The sequence below is a fragment of the Malurus melanocephalus genome, unplaced genomic scaffold (genome assembly GCF_030028575.1).
Source record: "Malurus melanocephalus ecotype Western Australia unplaced genomic scaffold, MMel_1.1 scaffold_20, whole genome shotgun sequence".
Classification (NCBI taxonomy): Eukaryota; Metazoa; Chordata; class Aves; order Passeriformes; family Maluridae; genus Malurus; species Malurus melanocephalus.
Genome location: NW_026623252.1, coordinates 1,461,704 through 1,474,161, shown reverse-complemented (window position 1 = coordinate 1,474,161; position 12,458 = coordinate 1,461,704). Strand labels below are relative to the sequence as shown.

The 12,458-nt window shown below is 43.7% G+C and overlaps 1 protein-coding gene across 20 annotated transcripts in view; it reads right to left on the bottom strand.

Annotated features, from left to right (window-relative positions):
• The window catches only part of MAP2 (microtubule associated protein 2), a 215,016-nt gene that overhangs the window by 47,148 nt on the left and 155,410 nt on the right, over positions 1–12,458 (bottom strand). For 17 of the 20 annotated variants that reach the window (XM_057389853.1, XM_057389847.1, XM_057389845.1 and 14 more), the window contains one exon: positions 1,200–1,313. The exons of 2 other annotated variants lie outside the window; for them this stretch is intronic. In XM_057389853.1, the coding sequence (XP_057245836.1) occupies positions 1,200–1,313 (114 nt within the window). The remainder of the gene's footprint in view (positions 1–1,199; positions 1,314–12,458) is intronic. One more of the 20 variants, XM_057389849.1, reaches the window with a different exon arrangement.

The window sequence follows — 12,458 nt, the reverse complement described above, 5'->3', positions numbered from 1 at the left end:
CATTTTGCCTCTCCCAGGCCCAAGTAAAGTGATTTGGGGAATTGGGGCTTTCCATGTAAAACTGAGCCTCTGCAAAGAAGGGAATTACCAAGCAACATGTCTCCCTGCTGCAGTTCTAAGTTAGTTCAACGAAGCAAAAACCCTTGGGAACCAAATGTCAAGCAAATATTCCAAATTCTTCTTTGACTTTAATTCATTCTTAAGCAGGGTCCAGACACTGCATCAAGGCAGGCAGAGTGCTTGTGGGGAAAACACTGCAGGGCACTGTTTTGATTTAATCACAATGTACATGCATTCAGCAGAATCTATCCTAGGGCAGGATGGCAAAGGCTTCCTTACCTCAGGATGGAGTATGTCCTTTCTCTGGCCTTTGATGTACATGTTTTGAGCTACTGCAGAAGTTTTCTGGCAAGGAGGAAGCATTTCAGGTACAAATGGCTGTATACCTACCTTCTTTCACAGATAGATAGATAGATAGATAGAKAGAGATATGRATAGAGATAGATAGATAGATAGATAGATAGATAGATAGATAGAYAGAYAGAYAGATAGAYAGAYAGACAGACATGTGCACTTACATTTCCAACAGACATTTCACAAAGGAGGCAGCAGAAGGATGGAGACAGCATGGACCAGTGGCAGTGTTACCATTCCCAGTACGGACTGATGGAATTTGCTTTTATCACGTGTGACTCCTTCTTCCACAATCTGCCCTAACTCTGCCTGGCTGCTCTCAAGCTRGTGTGCCCCAATCCTTTCTGCTTCCTGTGGAGGTGCTCGCCCTCCATCTATTTGAGCAGCTACCACCCGACAAAAGCCTCACTTTCTTTTTAAATGTCACTCCATCTTTGCCTCATCAGACATTAATCCTTCATGTGGCACATGGCTGACTACAAACAGTCCCAACAAACACCATCACAAAACCCTGCCACCAAAAGCATTCATGGCAGTGCTACTCATCAGTCAGACATGAGGTACAGAACTGATTTTAGAGCAAACAGGGAATGAGACAGGGCCATGAAAACCTGGGAACACAAGGGTCCCACCATTATCCTGTGGTTCCAGTATTTATCCAGTGGTGGCTATGGCTTACCTACAACCATAATCGACATGAATACACAGATGGACCTGTGTTTTTAATATACATATACACATTTGCAGACACAAGGATACCCGGAATATTCTTTGTCTCATTTTACCTAAAGGTAGTGATCCAGGCTGATCTTTGTGCTGGGCTTCTTTTTCCTGTTCACCTTTCAGTACTGCTACAGCTTCAGCTGTTACTACTTGTACTATCCTCGCAGACACTTCTTCTGTGGCAGTAGCAAAGTCAAAAAAAAAGAAAGAAAGAAAAGCATGCTAATCAGAATGGTGTTTTAAAATCATAAAGATTAGCTTAAACAATAAAAAAGAGACTGAGTTAATTCATTTTAAAAGGTTATTTTTTTTCCCTGGTATATAAGGAAATCATTAAAAATAAAAGGACCAGATATTCCAAAGATTTCAGTGGGAAATGCAAAGTATTCATAAAGATCAGGAGCTTGCTCTAAGCAAGATGCACAAAGCATCATTATTTAATGTTCTTTCTACTAGGGACAATGTGCAGCAACTGCAAAATTTTAAGACGATCATCTATTAAATGTCTAGAAAAATTTCTGCAGGTAGTGTTTCGGAAACAGGGTAGAATGGCCAGCTGAGTAATGAGATTTCTTGACATTTAATCTATGAAGTTAGCTGCATTCTAACATGCACTGTGGATGCTAATTCCTCCTCAGCAGCACACAGTACGCTTTCCAGGCACTTCCCAGACAGCCATCTACACTGATGAGGAACTTGAGGGGCCAAATAACATTTCCGTATGATTAAAATCTACACTTTGTCTTCCTCACCCCTTTTAAGACTGCCACACGAAGCTTTATTCAAACAGTAGGTCTAAGGGATTAGGCCCACTTTATTTAAACAGTAGGTCTAAGGGTCTATCATGCAAAGGGATTTCATAGGGTAATATTTTTTTGGTTGGCTGGCCTCTGACATGCTCCGTGCAAGGAGCCAGCTCAGGCACTGCAGTTTGACAGAGCTGGATGCCATGCAACCCACGCTTTGCTCTTCCTCTCTTTGCTACTGCCTTCAAGGTGTAGCACAGCTGGGAGGGGCTGAGGAAGTGGCTGCTCTGCTGAGCAGAGTAGTAATAGAAGCACTCAAGGAGCGAATTCTTCTAAACTGAGAAACTGTGTCTCAGCTCAACTCCAGACCCATCAAAGGTGCACTGAAATGTCAGCAGGCACACAGGTGCACATGGAAGCAACCAGAGAAGTTTCCTGCCCTCTGGCAGTGCACGTACCTTCGATGTAACAAATCAAGGTCTTAAGGGTTGGTCCARCAGAATTCAGAGAAAACAGGGTTTGTAGTTCTTATCTGATACAAGTCTGCTCTCCGTTAGCCATTAATCAATATATTTCTCTCTCTCAGCCAAACTCAGTGGAAWTAAACCCCTTCCCTCTCCAGCTACATCCAAGTGCTGGCTGAGAGCTGTTCCCAATACAGACAGAGCTGACCCCTAGGGAACGCAGCATTGCAGTCACAGCCACCAGCTGCCAGACAGGCACACCTGGGAACAGAGCAAACCTCACTGCTGCTCCAGCCCTCGGGCAGCGACAGAGGTCTGTAAGGGCAGATATCAATACACCCTGCTCCTGCCAGAGCCCCCATTAATCACCATCCTGAGGGCAGCAATAAAAGCTCTGCTCACCCATTACCGCGTCCTTCAGGCAAGAACTGGCTGGGAAGAGCAAGTATATTTAAATCAATGCCCTACATGTAACTTTAYAGCAACCATGCTGACAAGGGGACTGTCCATTAGATTTATAATGATTTCTTTTCACAGTTACTCTTACAGACTTCCCTTGTACTTTTAATGTGAAGCTATTCCTCTTCATTTGTCCCTTTTGTTTTCCCCAAAAACCATAGATTTGAGTTACTTGACTTTCACAGCCATGTTTGTCTAAAACCAAAGTGCTAGGTTAATCTTTCTTTTACACAAGCTATTTAATGAGATACTAAAAATCCCCACCCACTGGCAAGGAACATTCCTAATTGTTGATGTTTATACCTTCAAATTCCCTGTACTACTGGCTGGTCACCTGGAGGGCAGTGACTGCAACAGTTCCATTGGCTGACGGATGAATACACCACAACAATTACCAAGCAATGAAAAAAACAAGCTGATTTGGAAAATATGAATTTGAAAAAAACCATTTGAAATACACAAACATAAACTTGCTGAGGATAAATTCAGACTAGAAATCTAAARAGGCTGATTTCTTACTCTCAGGGGTGAGAAGTTCTGGCAGCCTTCTTCATTGGAGGAAACAAATCAACTGTTTTTTGAGATGATATATTTACAAAATAGACTACATGATAGAGATGCCTGTACGAGGAGAAGATGATGAACAGCAGCTCCAGTTCTCTCTTTTTCTATTCAACAACACACCCCTAGTATGAGATGAAACTCCCCTTTGTGGTTAAGTAGATTGAATTGAGCACCATAACCCCATAAATCAAGTCATGCATGTGGCCAGTCCTATGGACCAAAGAACAGGGATATTGACTTAAAGCTCATCAATTTTCCCAGTTCTTTTCAAGGGTCTGAACATCATTTTGGGGTCTTGAATCTCCTTTTGGGCTGCTTCCACACCTGCTAGATGCTGGGGGTGCTTCTCGGCACCTCTTGGTTCCCTCCTYTCGTGAAAAACACAGAAAAGATACTTCCCAGACTCTCACATGGTGCTGCTGTTGCAGACCAGTGGACTGGACACAAATTTGGAATCCTTACAGGTCCTTACAGGTCCTGACAGCTCCCTGTGCTGCAAACCTCACGTGATTCTGCAAAATCTGCAAACCTCAAGTGATTCTGGGCAAACCCAGAAGAATGAACCTGCAGCTCAGCCCATCCTCCTCCTGCTGACACACGTGGCATGCTGCAGCACCTTCCATGTGTGGGAAACAAACTACTCTTCCAGAAAGCATCCTTTGACACCTGCTAGATCCCTGTTCAGATTCTGCTCTTTCAGAACAGCTCTGGTTAACACAGAGGATGGCACAGAGCTTTGCTGAGTGCCATGGCTACAGAAGACCTCATGCCAGTTTGTGCCACCACTTCAAACCTGGAGGATACAACTCATGACCCTCCTGTCAAAATTTYCACCAAACTATTAATCACAACACCACTGACAGAAGCAACATCATCAAGTCTGTGCTATTAGCTCAGGTGAACAAACCAAGACTCAGTGAGGAAGACTGTTAAGAGAATCAGTTTTGGAAGCTTATGTTTACATGAAAATTTAAATTAAAGGCTCCAATTATTTTCTGATACAGAATATGCAAACCTATACCAGATTTAGTACTCTGAAGTGTATCCAAAGGAAATCCACTTAGTTGACTGCTTTCCACTAGCCAAGCTACTGCAACCCTCCTCCCAGCAGGAGTTTAAGACAAATCCTTATAAAAACTGCCTTCTTTGTAATAGAATTTAYAYGTGTTCCTACCCAGCCTGGTTCTCKRGTACAAATGGGCTTTACAAGCCTAGAAGACAGTGCTCACCCTCTCAGGTCTCTCCCTGGTTWAATTTGCTTGGGACAAAGATAATGCTTCACAGGGAGATACATCTGAGGGTGAAAGGCTGTATCTGATAAATAGAAATTTCTATTTCAGGCTATACAAAAAAAGTGAAAAATRCAAACGGCCTCTGGGCTTGTGTTTTATTTTTCTTCAGTTTGTTWTGTTTGGCAGCATTTTTTAATCAAGAAAGGCTTATTTCAGAACACTGCTGATGGATATTTTGGKTGACACGGGTGGCATGGGCAGTTCATCAGAAGAGCAGTGCTTCTGCTGTACATGACTGCTGCAAAAGGACAGACATTTCTGTACTAATGGACACTATAAATAGAAGATCCAATGGCTAAGTCAAATCCTCACAGGGCTGCTATTGAGACTTTTCATAGCTTTCTTATGGTTCAATTAAAGTTCAAGGCAGCCTAATGATAAAGAACAAACAACCAAAACAAAAAAAAAAATAAAAAGAAAAAAAGAAAAATAAAAAGAGAGAGGTAGCTTGGATGGCAGGCTATATATTAATTAGACATAGTTTTGCTTGCAGACATTTATTTTCCCTCTTTAAACAGGTAGACTCTCTCTGACTCTACTTCAGCCCACAAAAACAACACTAACATACAAGCAAGAACAAATAGATTAATTTCTTAAATGATAACTTGGGGACACAAACCTTTTCCAGAGTACTGAGATGCACAGCAGATGCTGAACCAGCTGCTGATGGTATGGGGAGCCACGACCTTCCCTCTTGGCTGGGTTTAGAAGGCTGCTGCCCTTCTCACAAACACACTGAAGGGCACAATCCACAGCCCAGCCACTCTAGCACCAAGATTTACAGTGAGATAGGCTCATTCAGAYACTGCCTCCAGATAGCTGAGGGCCCCTTCCCTGACACAGACCCAGCCAGGGGCTGKTAAATGAGCTAACATGCCAAAGCCTGGCCACTGCACAGTCCAGTATCAGGGATCAGATCCTGTACAAGCCCAAGATATTATTTCAAAGCTCTCCTTCATTTCTTATTGATCCTGCTGCATTTGTCAATGGACTGCAGGTGTCTCCACTGCCACATTACATACAGTACTTTCATTTCCCATGACACCTTTCCATGCCATTAACTTTTGTAACAGACGTGTTTACCAGCCTCAGAGACAGATATACAGATGGTGGCAGGAGCCTTTTAAAAACAGTGTCTGAGCTTTCAGGTCATGACATAAATACTTCCACAAAATAGTTCTAAAAAATAGGGGTTTTTTTCAAAAATCTGCAACTATTAAGGCAAGAGCAAAAATAAATTCTCTGAGACATCTACACAGTGATGTGTGATGTCTGCTCCTCACATGCCCTTTTAATGGTTCTCCTTCAACCTCTAGCACTTCTTCCTCTTTCTCTTCCAACCAACCACAACCTCAAGATTAATTTATGGAGAAGCTGAGTTTACTACAAACATCACTGCTTAGGTGAAACTGCTCAGCTGTTTGTTTCTGACAGCCCTCATCCAGTAGTGCCTTTTATCTTCTCTCTCTCCCCTATCCCTGTGTGCAATTCTGTATGATTATTCTGAGGACCAGTTTTGACAGGAGACACTGCCTACGGGTGCCCTCAGCTCTTCTCCTTTCCTGCCTGTAGTCGCCTGTGTTTATTTACTCTATTCAGCCCATTTATTGCTCCTTCCCACTTTGAGAACCCATTTCACAGCAACAGAGACAGTTCTTCCCAACAGGAAAATGCATTTCACATCCCCACAATTTCACCAGGACAAGCATCACCCCTCCCTCTTTCTGGCAACAGCTCTACCCAATGCTGCCAYGAATACAGCAAGACTCTGAGTTTGCCATGGCCATGGAAGATGTAAAGGGCAATTTAACGCTCCTGGAGCACTGAGGTTAAGGAAGGGATTATAGAAAGTTTCAATCAGAYGGAAAGGATAAAATGTTTCATTAGTTTTGCTACATTTTAGGGAAAAAACACAGGGAGAGCACAGGAAAAGGATTAACTACATGTGTACTTGCAGAATTTGTGAAAACAAAGCAATTTCAGTCAAAATGTGCCTGTCAAAATTCTCAGTGGGGTGCAGAGCAGTTTCCAAGGTAACCAGCACTAATTATTGGCACAGTGGAATCCAGTCAACAACAAAAGCACAGAGCAACCTGCGCTGCTTTGTGAGGCAAAGCATCCCACATATTCCTGCAGAACGGAAAGATAAAAAGCTGCTATCTGCTGTCTTTGATGATTTGAAAAGCAAACAGGACCTATGGATTTTTCCCCCCTGGGTACTGCAAATCCAAGTGCAGCCAGGCTATAAACCAAATAGCTATTCGATTTGTTCAGAGGCATTAGCCAGTCCCCTAAGGACAGGTCCTGAATTCACGCACAGCTCTCCTGGAAGCTGGTGGATGACTTGTTTCAGTCAAGACCACTGTAATGTTTGGGGGGAAAAAAAGACCCAGGCATCACCCAGTGACATTTGGGATGGAAAAAACAAAGATACATCTTGGACTTGATCACTGGGATCACGACAGCTCTAAACACTGCCTTTCTGCACTCAGATTAAAAGAGAAATGTACAGCAGCAATCAAAGTGGTATGAGTAAGTTATATAAGCCCTAAATAATGTAAACAGATTAGTGTTTGAGATTGAAGAATAAAGCCGTAACATAGCTTTACGGAATTCAAATATTGGCTTTCAAATGGCTTTTGTGAGTGCAAATATTTTGCTATAAGTAGGTCCTTGATCTGGATGTTGGCAATATTACCAATAATTGGCAGGAGATAYGAAGGCAAATAAGAGGAACATCAGCTTTTAAATTAAATGGAGCCACAACACAACTGACAAATATCTTTTCCCTAATAAACTCATTGACTTTAAGCTACTGCAGCATCCATGAGGATGGTGACAGATCAATTTAATTACCAGAATTCACCAGCTAACCAATAGAATAGGCCAGAAAAGACCTGTTTTTTGGGAATGAAAAAGAGCCTTGACTGTTTAATGCATTGAATCCCCAAGGTATGAACATTCAGATTACCTTTGGGGAAATCCAGCCACTGTGGGAGAAGAGCAAGAACAGGTGAGCTACAGCTGAGTGCCTGGCACAGAAGCTTCACACCCTGGTGAGCCCGGCTGCAAATGCATTACACCTCTGTTTTGGGGTATTCAATATCCCCTCCTATATTGTCTCCTTAAACTCTAAATTGTAAATCTGAACTATTGTAAATCACTATCCATATCCTTAACACTTCTGAACTTGATGGTCTTTTCCAATCTTASTGATTCTGTGATTTTGTGCTACCTGCTCTATATCAGAGACAATCTGGTGCCCAGCTGGAGTCCCGGCTGCAGCTGAGCAGTGCAGGTCTGGCTGTGCTCTYGTACAAACACAAGGCTGGAGAGTGGCTTTCCCAGGCACCCTGGGCTGCTCTGCAGAGCCCAAGGACGCAGCAGGAAAGCTCAGGCTGCCTGTTGTTGGATTGTTTCCACGTGTTCTGTGTGTGTTTCAGTTCCCCTGCTCTGACTGAATTTTCCTGATCGCCTTCTTCAGCGAGAGAGTTGGASACAAAGTCCAAATCTCCAAGGCACAAAGTGGCAAAATCCAAAGTGACTCATGCTGGGAGCCAGGAGCCATTCCAAAAGCTCCAGTGAGTCCTCTCCTCCAGCTCCCTACGTCGTTTACTAGGCAGAAGGCTCTGACACACTGTCTAGCAGCTGTAGGACAGAACACCAAGGGATCAGTCCCCTTCCAGCCCCACTTGAGATAGGTGAAAATTCAAAAGGAGTCATACAAATGTCAGTACCATTATGCAATGCTTTAAAAATGAGCCCTCATTATTGAAATACTTGTTYCTGTGCATCCCCTGAGTTCATCTTCCTAAGGCTACTGCCTGGGACAGAATATTTACTGTCAGCGTTTCCCAGCCAAATCAGAGGTGGGAAAAGCTATCAGTTCTATTTTGTCTGATGCACAGGCAACACAATTTAGAGTTGACATGTAGTATTGAAGCTGACAACACCAGACCCTCAGTCAGGGCAATGCAGTGATGTCCCASTGCCTTTCCTGGGACTTGGTATCAGCTCAAATCAACATGTGCACATACAAAACAGMTGTACCTATGTTTCCACAAAATATTAATTCCCTAGGACTCACACAGAAGAAAACACTTYGGTTTCACAACAAAGAACCAGATACTTAATCCTTTGAATGCGARTAAATACACACAATAGGTAACACTTTTAAATCCATACTTGTTTTGGACTTCAGTAGAAGTTAACATTTTAAACAAACAGACTTTTAAGAACCTTTATAGAAGTCAATGAATAATCAGCCACCTACAGCAGGAGGTGATGTGTCCCTTAAGGTTCATTTTTAGCTCCTTTTGAGATATTTTAAACACTTTATACAGTGCTTTTTCTGATCTTTTTTAAAAAAAGAATTCACAGCATGCTATATAATCTTTGCTGGATTTAAGTTTAAAATTAACATTAATGTGTGCACATATTATGTTGGATTTAGTCATGCCTGGTCAGGATGACTAAAGATCAACCTGTCAATGCCAACAGAATGCTGGTTTAATTCATCAGGGGATATTTAACACCAAAAATGCAGCAATGCTGTGCCCTGCTCACCGTAGTGCTCACGCTGCTGCTCCAGCCCAGCTCTGCCCTGCAGCTGATCTCTTCCCCAGCCCAGCCCATGYCTGTACCAAGACAGGCGTTTCTCCCATCAGCAGAGCAATGGTGCCACATCCTYCCAAAGGAGTGTGTGCAAGTGTCCCTACAGACAGGCAGAGCCAAAGGTGGCCCGTGTCATGTACAGATTCACCCAGTCCCACAGAGGCTGTGCTGTGGATGGACTTTCAGAGCAGTTCTCAGCCAAGCTCAGCAGTTCTCCAGTCTCTTCCCCTCTTTTCTGGCACTACCCCAGCTGAGGGTATCCTTGCCTCTGACCAGGACTCATCCCTGAATGGTTCAATGCTCACACAACCTGCTCCCGTCCACTGCCTGCCCACTCTTGGAGACCACCAGCTCACACCTCTATGTGTGCAACGTGATCAGGAAAGAGAAATGTGCATCTACTCTTGAGGAAGGAAAATGTGAGAGATACACATARAAGCCCTCAGTGCCTCTTCAGTGACCATCAATGCACTGGCACAGGTTGCCCAGAGAAGCTGTGGCTGCCCCATCCCTGGAAGTGCCCAGGTTGGATGGGGCTTGGAGCAACCTGGGATAGTGGAAGGTGTCCCTACCCATGGCAGGGCCCTGGAATGAGATGAGCTTTAAGGTCCCTTCCAACCYAAACCATTCTATGGTTCAGTGATCTTCTGAACTACCTCTTCGAGTTCAGCCAAAGCTATCTTTTCTGGGCGCTTGAATACCTGCAAGCTTCTGTGGCCATGGTGCTGGAGATGTCCAGCTGCTGTGAGGAGAACTGAGAACAGGCTGTGGTCACTGCAGCCTCCAAGAGAGATGCATCCAGAGGCAGAGCTCCTAAGTATACTGAAAATGTGGAGCCATTGTGGAAATTCCAGGTTGTAGAGGAGCCACACTGGATGGCTGAGACAAAGGTGGAAGTATATATGGAGAATGAGAGAAAAAACCTAGAGGCAACGTAAGTGAGAAAGGAGGAAGAGAAGGAACAGCTGACAGAGCAGTTGTTGAGAAGGATGCCATAGTAAAAAAAAAAGAGAGAAAGGATGACAGGGACAGGAAAGGGAAAGCAACTCATACACAGGAAGAGCGWGAGATTAGTTTCAGTGCACCAACAACCTATGCAGGCTGTGTTATCCTAGATGTGGCACATACTCTGAATTTGGGGTAAAAAAGCAACAGTCGCCACTGAATCTTATTCCCTCCTCATACGTGGTGCAAGGCTATGGATGAAAACAGTTTGAGTACAGCAGTAAGACTGCCACATCAACTCAGCACTGGCAGCTGATACACTCATAAAGAAGAGTASAAGAATCTGTTTGGCCAGATGCATGGGCTGCACAGGCAGAGGGCTAGACCGTAAATCAGTGTTATTCTAACTGCCACAGGATATATGGGTTGCTGGAAGCTGTACCAAACTGATCATATATCACCACGAATTAGTCTCAAGGAAAGAAACAGAAACAAAAAGTGAAGTACCTAGGATTTGTCTTCCCCTCCCAAAATACACAGTGCCTCCAAGTGAAACTGATTTCCATGAACTATTCAATTTACTCGGTCCAGTCCTGAGCGAAATTGCTCTCAGGGAAGCAACTAAGAGGTTTTCCTGCCCTAGAGCTAATGATATCTCTCAATTATTTTCCATATACTGCATGCAACTAAAACTGAAGTTTAGAACAGTTATTTTCCACAGATTGGAGAAGGGCTCACTCCAATCATCTAATGTACACAGTTGGCGTGTCCTGAGTTTCCTGCACTTTTTGCATGTCATGAGGCGTGTGTCAGTACTAACAAAACCCCAAAAACCAACCAAAACTACATTTCTAAATCATAACTTCAGAAGAGGTTTTCCAAGCACCAATGACACTGCTCTGTAGGCAGTGGAAACAGCACAGAAAATGTAAATGTTTTACTCAGAATCTCCCAAAGAACAAATGACAGTATAAACATCATCACACAGACATCTCACTTTGAGTCTTCTCTGAATTTYCAGATCAGCCATTGGCAGGGACAGGCACTGGATCATCAGTGCTCATTTGCCAGCTAATGCCAGCTGTTTTCTGCTGATTTCCCTCTCTTCAGCTGGCAAAGGCAAGCAAAATCTGTATCATTAGAAGGCTTGAATTTAAAGTGAGCAGTTAATCTACCAGCAGCAAATCCACAGAATAAACAAACCCTAACCAAAACGCCACTACACACTAAGTTTTGTTGTCCTTACGCAGGATATGAATGTAGCAAGAGAAGAGATGGTTTCTTCTCTACATTGTAATCTCACAGATTAAAACAGCACGAAAGACAAAGACAGTGGGCTGTCCCTTGCTTCCTTCTACTATTTCCTTCGAGTTTCTTCCTCAAATGAAAACCCAGATTGCCCTTGCTTTCAAATTTTAAAACTGAATGTGCTACAGAGTAGCACATCATGGTTAGTTGAMCCAAAAAATATGCATATACATCTCTCTCATACTTGTACTTTGTACAGAAAATATACCTCAAAGTAATATTTTCTTTTCATTTCCATGGAAGTTGTGCCTCAGTGAGGACTACAGAGTAAGGTCTCAATCACAAAGTGCTTGCAGTCTCTTCCCTGTCTCCCTTAACCTTGAGAAGCAAATGCTAGAGCAAAAGAGGAAAAAACTAAATCTTCCTTTTCTTTGTCAGCCAGCCTGGCTGTGGCTCACAGCCGTCACAGGGAGCCTGTGCACTCCTGAATGCTAAATAAGCTCCCAGGCTACATACTTTCAGCAGAGCTTAWAAAGAGATCTCACTCTGAGCAGGGCTGTGTTGGCATGGCAACGAGGGAAAAAAGGAATCAGCAACGCTTTGGCACTCCTTGCAGGAGCAGCAGACTTTGTGTGACTCATTTTCGTGAGTGATGTGGTAGTACCTACCTCTTCTCCAGCAAAGGTTAAACCCGTGCCCAGTGTGTGTGGAAGGCTTGATTTCCWGCCTGTGTGCTGGCAGGACCTGCCTCCATCAGATGGACCTGGGGATGTCTTGTTCTGGGCTTTCCTTAGCCAGGGAAAGTGCATCAGCCAAATACCTGAGCTTCCACCATGGAAAAACGGGAGGACAGGATTTGTGAAGCACAGGGCTGAGCAGGTTAATAAGCACACTTGCAGACAGAGGGCAAGGGACCTGGAAATGGGGCCAGCAATGCCCACCAGCACGTCCCATGCCRTCACCTAAGAACCTGCTGCTTCCCTTTCAAG